Genomic DNA, 18,081 nt, shown 5'->3' on the forward strand with positions numbered 1-18,081 from the left:
GTCGGGTTACTGAAATGGATGAAAAAAAGGCCCACGTTCCACTCCGTTGCGTGCTACACGTCAACCCATTGCATTTAGAAGGAGTGGTCTATCCTGCTCCACTATAGGATCTTTGCTTAAGACTTTCTGGAGCCATTCATATCACATGGTTCTGCAGCTTTCTGCAAAATATGTCAAACCGGTTTTACAGATCTTTTAAACAGACATCCTACATTTTCCCAATTACCCAACATTTCTGATATTAACAGGCTAATTGTCTTCAGCAGAATTGCGTAGGATCGTGCTAGTGTATGGGGTGATCGGTGGTTGGCGTGAACTGAAGGGTCTGCTTTTGAGATGTTCCTCTAAAGTAAAGTCTAAAGATTTCATATTGATATATGAATGAAGTTCAGAATAGGCAAACAAATAGAACTTGGTTTATAGCAGTTTGATAGGTCTGACCCATGTGAGGTGCAACATATCAAACCTGGCAGTCAACACTTCAGGGCAGCACGGTGGAGTAGCTGGTAGAGCTGCTGCCTCACAACGCCAGACATTCACGTTCAATCCTGGCCTTGAGTGCTGTTTGCATGCCCGTTTACACACTTTCTCCTGTGACTTCTCCCACACTCCAAAGACATCCAGATTTGTCGGTCAATTGGCTTCGGTAAAATTGTGAATTATCCCTAGTGTGTATCATGGAGTTAGTGTACAGGACGATGCGGAAAGTCTGTCGAACCTTTATGCTTGCCTGAATGATCACCAGCTCAAAGCCCTGTGAAAAAATTCCCACCGTTCAGTTTTGAAAAACAAAACAATTTATCCTGTTACTTGGCCAATATTTATTGCTCAGTCAGCGCAAAGCAAACAAAAAAAAAACACAGATGATCTGTTTGTTGTTACATTACTTGCTTTGGGAGCCATTGTGCACAACTTGGCTGCCTTCTCAAAACATAAACTTCCCATCCAAACGACTTCATTGTCTATTAAATGCCTTGGGAGCACAGTATAAAACTTACACTCATTATTTAGTCTAGTTTTAGAGATACAGCATGGAAACTGGTCCTTCATCCCACTGAGTCTGAATCGACCTACAATCACCCGTACACTAGTTCTATCCTACATAAGGAACAATTTACAGAAGCCAATTAACCTATAAGTCCAAATGTTTTGCAATGTGGGAGGAAACCAGAGTGCCTGGAGAAAACCCACGTGGTCACGGGGGGAACATACAGACCACATACAGGCAGCTCCTGTGGTCAGGATTGAACCCAGGTTTTTGGTACTGTATGGCAGCAACTCTACTGCTGTGCCACATTGTACAAAACTGACTTCAAGAGCAAATTTAATAGCTGTGAATATATGTGTAATGTAGATAATATATCAGTTAACAAATTAATGAAGGATTAATTTATTAATTCTCAAGCCCAATTGCTGCTCATGAGACCTTGCAATCCATAATGGTGAGACTTCTTTTTAAAGTGTTTTTTGTTGTACAATAACACGAAGCAGCAACTCCTCGGGTGCTTTCTCGGAGGGTCAGTCAAGAAAATTTGCAAGATGAAAGATTCAAGATTGGTTAAGAAGGTTCAACTGTTGGGTATAAATGCAGGAGTAGCAAGATGGATTCAACAGTGGCTGAATGGGAGACGCCAGAGGGTAATGGTGGATGGCTGTTTGTCGGGTTGGAGGCAGGTGACTAGTGGGGTGCCTCAGGGATCTGTGTTGGGTCCTTCGTTGTTTGTCATGTACATCAATGATCTGGATGAAGGTGTGGTAAATTGGATTAGTAAGTATGCAGATGATACCAAGATAGGGGGTGTTGTGGATAATGAAGAGGATTTCCAAAGTCTACAGAGTGATTTAGGCCATTTGGAAAAATGGGCTGAAAGATGGCAGATGGAGTTTAATGCTGATAAATGTGAGGTGCTACACCTCGGCAGGACAAATCAAAATAGGACGTACATGGTAAATGGTAGGGAATTGAAGAATACAGTGGAACAGAGGGATCTGGGAATAACCGTGCATAGTTCCTTGAAGGTGGAATCTCATATAGATAGGGTGGTAAAGAAAGCTTTTAGTATGCTAGCCTTTATAAATCAGAGCATTGAGTATAGAAGCTGGGATGTAATGTTAAAATTGTACAAGGCATTGGTGAGACCAAATCTGGAGTATGGTGTACAATTTTGGTCGCCCAATTATAGGAAGGATGTCAACAAAATAGAGAGAGTACAGAGGAGATTTACTAGAATGTTGCCTGGGTTTCAACAACTAAGTTACAGAGAAAGGTTGAATAAGTTAGGCCTTTATTCTCTGGAGCGCAGAAGGTTAAGGGGGGACTTGATGGAGGTCTTTAAAATGATGAGAGGGATAGGCAGAGTTGATGTGGACAAACCTTTCCCTTTGAGAATAGGGAAGATTCAAACAAGAGGACATCAGAATTAAGGGACAGAAGTTTAGGGGTAACATGAGAGGGAACTTCCTTACTCAGAGAGTGGTAGCGGTGTGGAATGAGCTTCCAGTGGAAGTGGTGGAGGCAGGTTCGATAGTATCATTTAAAAATAAATTGGATAGGCATATGGATGAGAAGGGAATGGAGGGTTATGGTATGAGTGCAGGCAGGTGGGACTAAGGGAAAATAATTGTTTGGCACGGACTTGTAGGGCCGAGATGGCCTGTTTCCGTGCTGTAATTGTTATATGGAAAGAATAGGGCTCAAGGGGGTAGTTTTCAAGGCAGTCTTAAATAAGGAAAAGAGCACAGGCTTAAAAACTACCATGCTTTTGGAACAGTCTATTAGCTTTGGTGGAATACAGATTGAACAGAAACTGGACTACGAGGTTTACAGTAGAAAAAGTAAACTGCAACCAAGATTGTGTTTCTAAGAATTTGAGTTAAGGGATGATTTGATGGAAATTTTCCAGGTGTTAAGGAGAGCTGATAATGAGCAGAGAAGTTAATTCAGCTCTTTGGGGATTTTAGGGTAAAGGAGTAAAGTCTGAAACTCAGAGCCACGATTTTCAGGAGTCAGATTATGAAATTATTGTACGTGCGTACAAACTTGGAGCTGTCTTCTGTAAGTAGGAAGCATTGCTGGGCCAATTATTTAAAATTGAGGTTGCTAGATTTTGGTAAACAATTTGAGGAAGAATCTAGGTACTGCGGCTCTGGAACTTCGACCCGGCCGGAGCTGGCAGATCCATTCCCGTAGCCGACTTCTGAGGCGGACTTTGCGGTCAGTTTCTCAGCTCCCCAAGGCAGTGACCTCTGTTGGTCCGGCAAAATGGATAATCCAGAAAGGCTCTGGAACCAAGGGTACCTGGAAATTGGTGATGGACCTGTATGTGGTCTTGGGTCACAAAGAAGCCAGGATCTTATTAAATGACAGTCCAGGTGGAAGGAGTTACAACGTCTATTTGTACTTCAAAGATTCCATTCCAAGACTTCTTCAGATGAAACCCCCTGATCTGAGCTGAAGATCTGCAACTGCCAATGGTTAAATTTGGAGATGATGAAGAGACCAGTCTTATTGTGGGGAGAGATCATGGAAAGATTTGAAAGTTATTTCCTTATAGGAATTCAGAGGCTGGTCCAGTTGTATCTACAAATGAAAAATAAGTTGTGTGGGGGTGGGGTGGGGGTAAGGAGAGAAGCCCAATACACGGCTATGGTGATGATGCTGGAGAAAAAGCTTCAGAGATATGGATCTTTGGGATCGGAGGGATTTCAGGGTCCAAGTCCATAGCTCCCTGACAGTGGCAACTCTTGGTTAGGAAGGCACATGGTATCGTTACCCCTTCAATTGGGGTACAAGATGTAAAACACATTTTTTTCAGGAGCTAATGGGCATTCCAAAATGTATTTGTGCTGAGTTTCAAACTGCTGTGATTAATTGATTAAAATCTTCTATCTGAAGAGCCAATGATTTTGAATTTCCAGTGGATAAATTCTCCTCTTGTACTTTGCCAAAGCAATCCCGGCACTCCAGCCTATAGTACATGATCTGTTTGTGCTGCGAGGGACCAACAAAGCCGACGCTGGAAAGGAGTTGGACACACAGAAGGAGGTGGTGGTTTCTATGCTGCTGAGGCTCATCCAGTACCACCAGGTACACCCTGCACATTTTATTTAATTCTGCTGCTCCCCCTCCCGCATCCTTCCTGCTCTGCACATTATGATATGTTTATTAACGTACTAGTACTGAGATCTGGGTTCAAAATAACCAGTGTGCACAATAGTGTGTGAAGCAGTGACTCTGATGTTGATCCTAAAATGGAAGATCAGGAGTCTGTCCATTCGCCCCTTCCTGCTGTTCATTTAGATCATGGCTGGTCTATTTCTTGACATCTACTTGCATCAGTACCGCACCCTTAATACTCCCACCTATTGAAGACTCATCATACATTTTCAAAGGCCCCTCATATCCATTTGAAGTGGTGAGTTCCAAATGTCCGCAACTGTGTGTGAAGAACCGTTTAATGTCTGAACAGCCTAGTTATTATTCTGTTATGATCCCTCATTTTAGACTCCTAGATGAAGTAGACTGTATCTACCCTATCAAATGTTTCATGTTTTACGCTCCTCGGACAATTCCTTGATCTTTAAATTTAAACCAAACACAAGCTTATTCTATGCAACTTGCCATATGTTTACGGTGTAGACCAGTATCATTCCGGTAAACATGTGTTGCACCCGTTTCTTTAGCTTTGTAAGTGCTTGTTTCACAATTTGTTGGCAGTCAGAGAGTCATAGTCATACAGCATGGAAACAGGGCATTTGGACCAACTTGTACATACCCACCAAGCCTGCACTACTCCCACCTGCCTCAATCTAAACGCTTCCTTTCCATGTATCTGTACAAATGTCTTTTAAATGTTGTTATAGTTTTTGCCTCATCTACCTCCTCTGGCAGTTCATTTCATATACCTACTACCCTCTATGTGAAAATAGTTGTTCCTCAGATTTGCATTAAATGTTTTCCCTTCTATGTCCTCTGATTGCCCTATGCTGGGTAAATGACTGTGTCCATAAAAAGAAATAAACACTTTATAATTTAGGACTTTATAATTTAGGATAAAGAAATAAGCAAAGGGATCAATTATTCACGGTCAATAACGTTAGACCTGTGTTTTGATCCTTGCTCTGATCATGGCTGCTTATGCAACAAGGTTAATTTCCTTTGGTTGTTGAACTTCTGGTCAAGAATGCAATGTGATAATCCAACAGGATTTGGTTTAAATTGTGGCCTGGTCAGAATATTTATGTTCGGGCAATTAACTGGATCTTGAAATATTCTTGAATTAACTTTTTATTAAATCTGGACGCCTTGTCTCTTGTCCTAAGCCAATTATTATCTCTGTTATAGAGGAATCTGTATAATCATAGCAATGCAAAGCCTGTAGGGAGTTCAAGGCAGTTGTTGAATTGTCTACATTTTGTTGTTGTGGTTGTTGTCATAATGAAAATAATGGAATCCATCATTAAGGACGTAATAGCAGGAGATTTGGAAAATCACAAGCACTACAAGCAAAGTCAACGTGCTTTTCGTAAATGAAAATATTCTTTGATTTTTTTTTTAGCCTCCTTTGAGTATGACAAACATGGTGGATAAAGGGGAGCCATATTTGAACGTCAGAAGATATCTGATAAGATATCACATTACAATGTTACTGCACAAGATAAGAACAGATACAGTTGAAAATAATATATTGGCATGGGTGGGGGATGGTTGGCTTAGAGCAAGCAGCAAATCAGAATAAATGTGTCATTTCAGGTTGAAAATTGGTATGAATTTCTAGAAGTAAACAAGGGAGTGCAGATGCCAGTTTACAAAACTAAAAGTACTGGAGTGATTTAGCGGGCCAGGCCTCTGGAGATCCCTGGTAATCACTAGAGACATGGATAGGTGACGTTTTGGGTCGGGATCCTTCTTCAGACTGTATGAATTTCTGGAATGTGTACAGCGTGCTTTTATAGGTACCCACATTGTGCAGCTAACTATGGAATACACACAAAGTGCTGGAGTAACTCAGTGGGTTAGGCAGCATCTCTGGAGAGGGAGGGGGGGATGGATAAAAAGCTGGAAGAGAGGTATGTAGCATATCTAACTGGAACAGACTGTCCTGGATTGAATCCTTTGCAAGGAGGAATGACCATGACATAGAACAGATGGAAAATGAAATAGTTTTGAGTTGGCTAGGATAAATTCTGCAGCCTCTTTAAAAGGTCTAATAGTGGATAAGCAATGGCTAAAAATGTCTATAATAAAGGCAGAAACCACAATAGTTGCACATTCCTACCTGGCGCAAAGAAAATGTGACCAACTGTGGAAAACAAAAAAAATAATTATAAGATTCAAAGAAAGTAAAATTGCAGAACCACTAAAGAAACGTTTGGTTCTATCTTTAATTTAGCTTATTGTCACATTTACTGAGGTGCAGTGAAAAGCTTTTTTGCTGCATGCTATCCAGTCAAAGAAAAGACCATACATGATTACAATCAAGCCGTTCACCGTGCACAGACAAAGAGTGCAACATTTAATGCAAGGTAAAGTCAGATTAAGGTCACCAATGAAGTAGATGGGAGATCAGAACCGCGTTCTAGCTGGTGAGAGGCGGTTCAGTTGCCTGATAACAGCCGGGAGGAAACTGTTCCTGAATCTGGCCGTGAAAGAGGACACAACTCACTTCCCAGAAATGCAAAAGGAACTCTTGAATCAAAGAAAAGAAGAGAAAGTGAAAGAATTTAGTGCTTATTTCTTTTTTAGAAACAAGTACTGGAGAAATTTAAGACCTTGAACGTCAATACATTTGCATGGTTTGAGTGTCCCAGAGTGAAATGCTGAGTGACCATGGTAATAGTAGATGCATTGGTTGTCATTTTTCAAAGTTCTACAAAATTATGGAGCAGTTCCTGCAGGTTGGTGGGTGGTAAATGTAATCCCACCATTGAAGAAAGGAGGGAGAGAGGAATACATGGAATTACGGATCGTTAGTCCAACATTAGTAATTGGGGAAAATGCAAGAGGTTTATCAAGCATGTGATTGCAGGATATTTAGAAAACATCAAGATTAGACAAAATCGACATGAAATTTATGAAAGGAAAATCATTATGTGTACGAAGCAACTGCAGCTGCTGGTTTTCACCAAAGATTGACACAAAATGCTGAAGTAACTCAGCGGGTTGGCATCTGTCTGAAGAAGGGTCTCGACCGAAACGTCACCTATTTGTTTCCTCTGGAGATGCTGCCTGACCTGCTGAAAATCATGTTTGACAAACCTGCTAGAGTTACTTTTTGAGCATGTAACTGGAAGAATAGATGAGGGACAACCAGTGGAAGTGGTATATGTGGATTTTCAGAGTCTTCACTGCGGTCCTGCGTAAGATGTGTTTAGTTTTGGGGTGCAGCGTGGAAACAGGCACCAGCGATCACCCCAGGCACTAGTTCTGTTATCCCAGTTTTGAATCCTGCACACTAGAGGCAATTTTTACCAAAGCCAATTAATCCACAAATCTGCATGTCTTTGGAGTGTGGGAGAAAATGGGAGCACCCGGAGCAAACCCACACGGCCACATGGAGAACGTACAGACAGCATCCGTAGACGGGATCAAACTCTGATATCTTGCGCTGTAAGGCAGCGACTCTACCGCTGCATCACTGCGCTGCATGAAAGTTATAATAGCACGTGAATTGGGATGAAAAGCTGGCATGGGATGAAAATTGACAGGCAGGAGACAGAGTAAGAATAAATGGGTTGTAGGCTGTGACTAGTGGAGTGCCACAGGGTTCATTGCATGGGCTCCAACTATTCACATTGATCTGAACAAGGGGCAGCATATAATATTAAGGTGGGTGTGATTGGGAAGTGATGCAGAGGCTTCAAGGTGATTTAGATCAATTGTGTGAGTGTTTAGTTTTAATTTAGTTTTGAGATACAGTGTGGAAAAGAGCCCTTTGGCCCACCGAGTCCGTGATGACCAGAAATCCCTGTGCACTAGCATTGTCCTACACACTAAGGAAAATTTACAATTTTTACCAAAGCCAAGTTAAGCTACAAACCGGTACATCTTTGGAATGTGACAGGAAACCGGAGCACCCGGGGAAAAACCCACGTGGTCACAGGGAGAATGTACAAACTCCGTACTGACATCACCCGTAGTCAGGATCGACCCCAGGTCTCTGGCGCTGTAAGACATCAACTCTACCGCGGCGCCACTGTGCCTAGTGGGCAGTACACGGCAGATGCAGTGCAACGTGGATAAGTGTAAAGTTATCAATTTTATTAGGTAAAACGAGCATCGGGTTATTTACATGATAGATGTAAAATGTCAATGTGCAAATTGAATACGTGTCCTTATGCACCATCACTGGAATCAAAAAACAAAGATGAAGCAAAACGTTACAAAGGCTTGTTGCACAGTGGCACAACTAATAGAGCGACTTTCTCTCAACTCCAGTGGCATGGGTGCTATCCTGACCTACGGTGCTGTCTGTGTGAGTTTACACAGTTCTCTTTATATCGCCATGGTTTCCTCCCACATTTGAAGGCATACGAACTGGTAGGTTAATTGGTAGCTGTAAATTAGGTTGATGATTGGTAGAATTTAGTGTGAGGAGGGGGTGGTGATGATGATGGGGAGAATAAAGTAGCTTTGGCAAAGATCCCGGTAGAAGGGCAATTGTTGGCATAGACTTGGTACAGTGAAGGGCCGGTTTCTATCTTGTATCTCTCTTTGACTTTGACATGTTGAGCTTTGTTGCAAAGGTTTTGAGTACATGAGCAAGGGAGTCTTGTGGCAATTACAGAGGGTAAGGAGAATTTAGTGCAGTTTTGGATTAGCTGGGAAAGTGTGGCAGGACTGTTGTAGGAGGAGAAATTGGGTTGTCTAGGCTTGTATTTACTCAGCTGTATAAGAATAAAAAGATACTTTTTTTACGAGACTGCAGATGCAGCTTGACCAAGAAAAGGCACAAAGTGCTGGAGTAACTCAGCGGGTCAGGCAGCATCTGTGGAAAAACATGGATAGGAGATGTTTGTGTTCAGGACTCTTCTTCAGACTTAAGTAGTGGCAGGAAAAGAAAGTTGGAAGAGACTAAGTCTGGCAAGTGATAGGTGGACACAGGTAAGGAAGTCTTTGTTTGGCAGATAGTTGGCCGCCGCCGTGAGAGAGGGGGAAGAGCAACCTGGTGTGGGGGGGGGGGGGGGAACAAAGGGGGAACTGGCATGGGGGGGGGGGGGGGATTTTTATAACTTTGTCCGCACCCTTTATGGGTGACTATTTGTATATCATGGGTATGCAAGCAAAGAATTTCACTGTGCCTTGTGACATGTAACAGTAAAGTATTCAATTCAATGCAATGCAGGACAGGAAGCATCTTTGGAGAACATGGATAGGTGATGTGTCAGTCCGGGATCCTCCTTGTGTCGGAAGAAAGATCCCCGCCTGAAACGTCATCCATCCATGTCCTTCAGAGATGGTGCCTGACACGCTGAGTTACTCCAGCACTTTGTGTATTTATTTGTATGTCAGCATCTGCAGCTCCCTGTGTCTCCTATTTTACAGGCAAATAAGCAGGAAATATGATTCTCTGGAATTTTCTTTCCCAGCGAGCGTTGAAGGCAGTCTTAAACATTATTCTGGCAGAGACAGATAGATATTTAACCGGCAAAGGGAATCTTGAAGGACGGGGCAAAGAGAAATACTAGGAAAGAGCTGGAAAGTGGAGTTGAGGCCAAGAATGAATCAGCCATAATCTTATTGAATGACAGAATAGGCTGCAGGGATCTCTTGACGAGCACTGGTCCTAGGGCTTATGTTTTATACTTCCTGTCAGCACTATTTTACGATCAACATTTTTGTGGCCTCTCTCTTAAACTGTTTCTTACCAAAGTCTAGATGATTTATTGCTTTGCCTTGGCGCAGTAATATCGTTCCAATCCTTCCTGTACGTTCTGTCTGTCTTCCTCCACCACAACATTGAGCCTGGTGCACTGACACCAGATCAAAGTGGGCAGAGATCTGTGCATGCAAACCTTCCTCTTCTGTTTTTATTTATCACGCTACTTTTACTGCATATGCTTTTATTCAGTATGCACTTATTCACTGCTTTAGAAATTGGCCTTATCGTTCTGTTGATTATTTTTGTTTGGATGCTGAGACGCTTGCAAAAACAATTTCTGATTTTTGCCCTTAAATGTAGTTGCCTTCCAATGGGGTAGTGGGGTGAATAAGACTCGAAGAACATGTCATTGTTGTTATCCTGTGCAGCGTACAAGGGGTGTTTTGTCACATCTAACATTTGGATGAGAATGTACATGGCAAGATAAGCAAGTTTGCAGAAGTGAGTGGTATTGCAATTGGTGAAGATGGACATCACAAAATTGAATCAGGATCTTGATTTTTTGGCCAGGTGGGATGAGGAATGGTTGATGGAATTTAAGACGAGGAAATGTGAAGTGTTGCATTTTGGAAAGTCTAACATGCGCAGGACCTACACCGAGAATGGTAGGGTTCTGGAAGTGTTGTCGAGCAGAGGGATCTTGGAGCACAGGTACATAGTTCCTTAAAGGTGACGTCACAGGTAAATGGGGTGGTCAAAAAGGCTTTTGGCACATTGGCCTTCATCAGTCAGAGTATTGAGTATAGACGTTGTAGGTCATGTTGCAATTATATAAGACATTGGCGAGGCCGTATTTAGAATATTGTGTTCAGGATTTAGAGGGCTAAGGGCCAAATGCCGGCAAATGGGATCAGCCCATAATACCATCTTGGTTGGCATGGCCAAGGTGGGCTGAAGGGCCTGTTTCCGTGCTCTGGAATAGATTAGGTAAATGTACAATCCTTGGCCCAGAGTAGAGGAATCAAGAACCAGAGGACATGGGTTTAAGCTGAGGGAGGAAAGATTTAATAGGAACTTGAGTAGCCATATTTTCACAAAAAGTGTGGTGGGTATATGGAGCAAGCTGCCAGGGGAGGTAGTTGATGCAGGTACTATGACTCTATGATACTATATCAATTTACAAACATCCCTTTTGTTTACAGCTGGAATGTTCTGTCCTGTACTCTATCCCGACTACTTTTTGCTTTCTGGCCTGGCGTTTACAACCCGCCAACCTGCCACCTCCATCTCCCCTCTTCCAGATCCCCTTAAACTCTTCCAACTTGCTTCCCTTATTTTCCAACTGCAGAAGTATACTTAAAAAGAAATCCTGGATAGAGACTGGAACTGCCAGAGCAAATACACAACACATCTGTTAGCAGATGAACAGATATCAGATGATTAGTCCTCTGGGTGTAGTTCTTTGCATGCATGTGTTACCAACCCTGGTACAAAATCTAACGTGGTTTGAAATGTTCATTAACCTGCTATGTGTTTGCAATGCTTGTTTTTGTTTCATGCTCCATCAACTGTGATCCTTGTCCCTGGCCTCTGTTACATTGATTATGTATCTCATTCCCAATTCAACTTCTGTGTCTATTTTAAATATTTGTAATGTTCATATTTAGACAAATTATCTTCTTAGCTCTGACATTTATGACGGAGGAATTAAGTACATCAAGCTGAACAGATTCCACACTTCAGTGGGTCTGGCTCATTAAAACCAGTGTAGCAATTGTCATGTCTTGTTAGCCCAAATGCTTTAACAAACATAGTTTTCTTTTTTTAACTAGAGCTGCAATAAACATCTTGAAATGGTAAGAATTGCAGGTTTAATTCTTATATGGTTAACATTGATGTAACAAATCGTTCAGCATTGAAAAACAGTGGTGACTTTGGCCCGCATTTGGTTCTGTTTTGGGCTGATGTTTAGGGTGCAATGTATCAAACAGTGCAGTGGGAGCTCTGACTGAACTGCTCCTGGCCAGTGTTGTGCCTGGCCTGAAAATGCCTGCTCTTAATACTGGGTGTATGTACAGAATATAGTCTAGTGCTTACAGTGGATTTCATAACAGGGTTTGGGGATGTGGGGCGTAATGGGAGATAGAATAAAGAAACGTAGAAGAATATATCCTACACTCCTCTTCCATAGGTTCATGTCATAGGAGCAGAAGTAGGCCATTTGGCCCTTCGAGTTTACTTTGCCATTCAATAATGGCTGATCTATCTTTTCCTCTCAACCCCATTCTCCTGCCTCAAGAATCAGTCAATCTCTGTCTTAAAAATACCCAATGACGTGGCCTCCACACCCGTCTATGGCAATGAATTCCGCAGATTCACCACCGTCTGACTAAAACAATTCCTCCCCATCTCCTTTCTAAATATGTGTCCTTTTATTCTGAAGCTATGGCCTCTGGTCTTAGACTCACACGAGTAGAAACATCCTCTCCACATCCACTCTATCCAGCCCTTTCACCATTTGATATGATTCAATAAGATCTCCCCAATGAAGGTCTGTTCTACTGAAAAGCAGCAGCTTGGATAATCTTTCCTCATAACAGTAATTCTCCAATAACTACGTTAATGGGTAGTTTTCTGTAGCAGCTAACCTAATGGGAATGTCTTTAGGATGTGGGGGAAGACCCCTGTGGTCACAGAGTGAGCATGCAAACGTCACACAAGGCAGTCGAGGTTAGGATCAAACCCATGTCCCTGAGCTGTGTGCCAGCAGCATGATCTGCTGCACCACCCTATCTGCTGCGTTAATATGGCCTCCGTTCAAATCATTAATAAAGCCGATGGAAGCCCCTATGAAATCTTGATAGTGAGCAACTCTGCACTTAATCAAACCCATTGACCATTAGAGTTATAGAACCATACAGCGTGGAAACAGGCCCTTTTGCCCAACGTGCTGATCAACATGCCCCATCTACACTAGTCCTACCTGCCCACTCTTTGCCTAAACCATGTACCTGTCTAAATGATTATTAAACCTTGCAACAGTACCTATGTCAACTACGTCCTCCAGCAACTCATTCCATACACCCACCACCCTTACAGTAAAAACAAAAGTTTCCCCTCAGGTTATTAAATCTCACCCCCCTCACCTTAAACTTATGTCCTCTGGTGTTCGATTCCCATACTCTGGTGTAAAAGACTGTGCATTTACCCAATCTATTCCTCTCATGAACTTGTATACCTCAATAAGATCATCCTCTTGCCCCCCAAGGAATAAAGTCCTGGCCTGCATAACCTCTCCCTTTTGCTCGGGCTATATTACTCTTTACTTTCTTCCATTTGGCCAGTGTGGAATATTGAAGGATATGGAGCCATGGTGGATAAATGGACCGAGGGTTGCATGTCATAATTGAATAGTGGAACTGGCCAAATAGTTATCCGGCCGAATGTGTTTGTAGGACATCTCCGCTCTTCCAGTTGTAGCGTTCTGCACGTCTCTGCTTCTGATCGCTCCACTTTTTCAACCAAAGTGATTAAAGTGCTCATCTTGACACTATTTAAATACTGACAGCAAAAGGGCGGCACAGTGGCGCAGTGGTAGAACTGTTGCCTCACAGCGCCAAAGACCCAGGTTCGATCCCGACTACGGGTGCTGTCTGCACGTAGTTTGTACATTCTCCCTGTGGGTTTTCTCCGGGTGTCCAGTTTCCTCCCACACCCCACAGACGCACAGGTTTGTAGGTTAATTGGTTTTGGTAAAATTGTACATTTTTCCTCTGGTGTTGGATAGTGTGAGTGTACGGGGATCGCTTGTCGGTGTGTACTTGGAGGGGTGCAGGGTCTGTTTCCGCGCTGTATCTCTGAAGTTTGAAGACCCAACTTCAACCATTCTCAGACAATGCATTCCTGGTACTTGTCATTCTTTAGGCAGGAAGATTCCTGTCATATTCCAACTGAATCTCTTCCCCCTTATCCTAACCCTTAGTTCCCTGGTTTCATGGGGGAAGGTTTCCTGTAGCTCACCTCAGCTATCCCCGTACTCATTGTTTATACCTCAATCATGTCCCCTCTTACTCCTCTGCTCCTGTGAAAAACAGACCTAGAATTAGGCAAAGGAGTCTGGAGTAACTCAGTGGGTCAGGCAGCATCTCTGGAGGACATGGACAGGTGACGTTTTGGTTCGGGCCTTTCTTCAGACAAGAACAGTCCTAACCTCTCTAGTCCCTGCTCATAACTCAACTGTTCCATCCCTGGCAACATCCTGGTGAATCTCCTCTCCACTAACTCCAATGTTGTCAAAAGTGTAAACGTACAAATAGCCTCTTGAGCTGCATGCTTCCTGATGGTGGTCTGAGCCAAAAATTGCTGACAATATCATGAAACATTTCAACTGGCCCACAAAATCTTCATCTCCCTTTGCTCTAGTGAGAGGCTTGTAGCCAATTTTTGTCCTCTCACTCATTTGTCCTAATCATGCTGTGTGTGGCTTGGTTTCAAATTATGCTTATTGGTCCCCTGAAGCATCTTTGAATGGTTTGCTGCAGTAAGGACACTGTATAGTTGTTATGCTTAGCTCAAATGAGGAGCAGTATAAAACACCTCTACTAGGCTCAGTATAAAACGAATGTAAAGTATTGAAAAGCAGTCCAGGTCATGTATTTTAACTGGTGAGTAAGAGGCTTTTAAATAGGCACATTGATAAGCAGAAAAGGGAGGGATATGGATCACGTTCAGGCAGAGGAGATTTAACTTGGCAATCACATTCAGCACAAACAGTGTGGGTCCAAGGGCCTGTTCCTGTGCTGTACTGTCTATGGTTTTTACATCTATACCCATTGCGTTTCATCACTTTGCCCTGACATTACTTGTGAGGAAGGAGGCTGGCAAATGCCACAACCTCACCTCACTCCCATTACCATTCCCCCCCCTCCCCTCATTTTCATGAATCTCTCCTCTCTTAATGCAATGTTCACACTGACTGGGTGAGGAATACACTGTTAATGGCCACGTCCTTTATATTATTACAGGTGCTGGAGATGTTGATTCTGGTGTTACAACAGTGCCACAAAGAGAACGAAGATAAGTGGAAGCGCCTTTCTCGGCAGATAGCTGACATGATTCTGCCACTGCTGGTGAAACAGCAGGTGAGGACAGCATGTGTAGGAAGGAACTGCTGATGCTGACACCAAACGTCACCTATTCTTTTTCTCTAGAGATGCTGTCTGACCCACTGAGTTCCAGCATTTTGTGTGTATCTTGGCTATGGACAGCATATCGGCTGACACGAGTGCTCAAGGGTACAGTCGTCCAGAGGTTATGTTCAGACACAGCGAACTGCAGAAGCTGGTTCACAAAGAAAGGCACAAAATGTAGGATTAACTCAGCGGGTCAAGCAGCATCCCTGGAGAGGATGGGTAAATTACATTTTGGGTCGGTGCCCTTCTTCAGTGATCGTAGTGGTGGTTTGGAGAAAGCTGGAAGAGAGGAGGGGGAAGGACAAAGCTGTCAAAGTGATAGGTGGATGCATGCGAGAGGGGATTGTGATAGGCAGGTGGTTGCATAAAGGCCAGAGATTAAAAATGTATGAATGTGGGTGTAAAATGGTGAGTGGGAAGGAGAATTGCAAGCATAATGAAGACAAAGGAATTGAAGATGTTGGAATTTTGTATGGAACACAAAGTGCTGGAGTAATGCAATGAGTCAGACAGCATCTCTGGAGGACATGTATAATGACGTTTTGAGTTGGAACCCTTCTTCAGTCACAGAAGAAGGATTCCAACCTGAAATTTCGACCACCCATGTCCTCCAGAGATGCTGCCTGACCCGCTGAGTTACTCCAGCACTTTGTGTTCCATATAAGCAGAATGAACCTCTTTTGAAAAGTGGATTGATAAAACAAGACGTTTCCACAAGGAGAAAAATAATCTAAACTTGAACAGTTCAACGACTGCAGGCTGGTCTTAGGGTTGGGGAGATGCAAGTCAGGGAGGGAGGAGAAAGATTCCTATATCAGGTCAATGTTGGGAGGAAGGAATTGCAGATGCTGGTTTATATTGAAGATAGACACAAAGTGTGGGGTAATTCAGTAGATCAGGCAGTTTGAGGTTGGAAACCTTCTTCAGAGTCTGGAGAAGGGTTCCGACCCGAATAGTCAACTATTCCCCTATTCCTTTCCCCCATTCTGTGTCTATCTTCAGTGATGGTAGGGGAAGGATTCATACATCTGGTCAGTGTTGAGATGAGAAGCCTGCCCTCAAATTGGAGACGATGTATACATGGGAGTGGGCGCCACTTGGAAGGGTTTTCTCGTGATTTTGAACTTGAACATTTTGTGTGAATTTTGGGTGTGGAGGTCCTCGGGGAAGCGTTACAATTAATCTGTGCATTGTTTGTCCCTGTTGCAGATGCACCTTGATTCACATGAGGCCTTAGGAGTGCTGAACACCTTGTTTGAGACAGTGGCACCCTCGTCTTTGCGCCCTGTTGACATGCTGCTGAAGAGTATGTTTGCTATGCCCGCCACCCTGGTAAGTTCATCTTGCAAAGCTCTGAGATACAGGTGCACAACCTTTTATCCGACAGCCTTGGGACCAGACACTTTTCGTAATTCGGAATTTGTCGGTCTTCGGAATGGAAATTTTTTAGCGTAGATTTTAATGGCTGGCTCAGTGGTAGAGTGCCCGGCTCATATCCGCAAGGTCGCGAGTTTGCGCCTTGATCCCGGCAGTTCCTCGGTCGCGAGTTTGAGTCTTCAGTGTAGTTTTTTTCTTGCAGAATAAATGTCTGTATGAAATGCAGTGTGTTGAATGAATTCCTGAATTTGTAAATGTGACCGCAGCATTGAATCACCTCTCGCACTCATGTCACCCTAGCGGGGCTACATGCCCTAAGGCGGCCTAAGGCGACATTTTCACACTCTTATATCCGTGTGCAGCAGAGGCGCCAAACGTAAGCTTTGGTGTGCAGACGGCATCCTGGAAAAAATGTCCGGTTTCTTCCAGGTAGGCGATATACCCTCCTGGGCAATATACCCTCCAATTCTCTTTTATGAAGGTGATTTAGTTCCCCTTTCTTCCAGGACCGACCCGAGGTTCCGCTGTCACCTCTGCGGGCCACCCTCGGTGAACGCTCACTCAACTTTGGAGCGGGGCTGGGCTGGAGTTGCTGATCTGGGATCTCCGTGCTTGCAGTGGGCCTGGGGGTCGGTGTCCCGATGAGGGGGCGCAGCTCGGGCTGTGGGCGAACTGCCACTTGTCGCCGTAGTGGCCCATCGGGGAGCGGCTTCTGGTGGTCCCGATGTCTCCCGCTAGTTTGCAGTTTTCCTCTGGAGTTGGAACGGGGCTGGGCTGCTGTTGGCTGTGGGTCTCTGGGATCTCCGTGCTTGCGGTGGGCCTGGGGGTCGGTGTCCCATTGGTCCTGACGTCTCCGGTGACTGGCATTGTATGCTGGCATTGCCGACGTGAAGACAGTGCAAAGCCCCCGTGCCGGTGCAATGGGCGGGGAGCTGGAGAGGGGAGGGAAGGGGTCATACACATGGCCGGGAAGCAGAGGGGTGTAGGTGGGGTGAAACTGAAGGGAGCGACAATTTGCTGCTGCCTGCCCGCTGAGTTTAAACGTTCCCACGCAAGACTCAGGATACACTGTGTATCGTGAGTCTACCGTGGGAACTTTTTAACTCAGCGGGCAGACAGCAGCATATTGTCAATTATTAACCCTCCCGCGCAATATACCCTCACCTTCTCTTTTATGAATGGGGATTTAGTTCCCCTTTCTTCGAGGACCGACCGGAGGTTCCGCTGTCACCTCTGCGGGCCGCCTTCCGTGAACGTTTTCAAGGACCTTTTTTCAAGGACTGAAAAAATGTCGCTATTCGGAGGTTTTCGTTATTTGGATCTTCGGATAAAAGGTTGTGCACCTGTATTATGTTTGTGACTTCCCTTCCTGATTACCTTGCTCCTTTAAACTCTGCCCCACACTATTTCTTCATGTGACTTATTTTAGTTTTAGAAATACCTCCCTTCGGCCACCGAGTTCATGCCGACCAACGCTCACCGGTCCACTAGTTCTATCCTACACAATAGGGACAATATACAGAAGCCAATTAACCAACTAAACTACATGCTTTTGGGATGTGGGAGGAAACCCACATGGTCACAGGAAGAACGGACATACTTCCGACATACAGCACCCGCAGTCGGGAACAAACCAAGGTCTCTGGCACTGTCAGGCAGCAACTTTACTGCTGCGCCACTATGCCGCCCAA

The 18,081-nt window shown here is 44.0% G+C and overlaps 1 protein-coding gene across 2 annotated transcripts in view; it reads left to right on the forward strand.

Annotated features, from left to right (window-relative positions):
• The window catches only part of htt (huntingtin), a 201,683-nt gene that overhangs the window by 117,385 nt on the left and 66,217 nt on the right, over positions 1-18,081 (forward strand). The window contains exons 35-38 of one of the 2 annotated variants that reach the window (XM_055632294.1): positions 3,951-4,087; positions 11,654-11,677; positions 14,846-14,962; positions 16,223-16,345. In XM_055632294.1, the coding sequence (XP_055488269.1) occupies positions 3,951-4,087; positions 11,654-11,677; positions 14,846-14,962; positions 16,223-16,345 (401 nt within the window). The remainder of the gene's footprint in view (positions 1-3,950; positions 4,088-11,653; positions 11,678-14,845; positions 14,963-16,222; positions 16,346-18,081) is intronic. The other variant, XM_055632295.1, reaches the window with a different exon arrangement.

Source organism: Leucoraja erinacea, chromosome 3 (genome assembly GCF_028641065.1).
Source record: "Leucoraja erinacea ecotype New England chromosome 3, Leri_hhj_1, whole genome shotgun sequence".
Taxonomy (NCBI): domain Eukaryota; kingdom Metazoa; phylum Chordata; class Chondrichthyes; order Rajiformes; family Rajidae; genus Leucoraja; species Leucoraja erinaceus.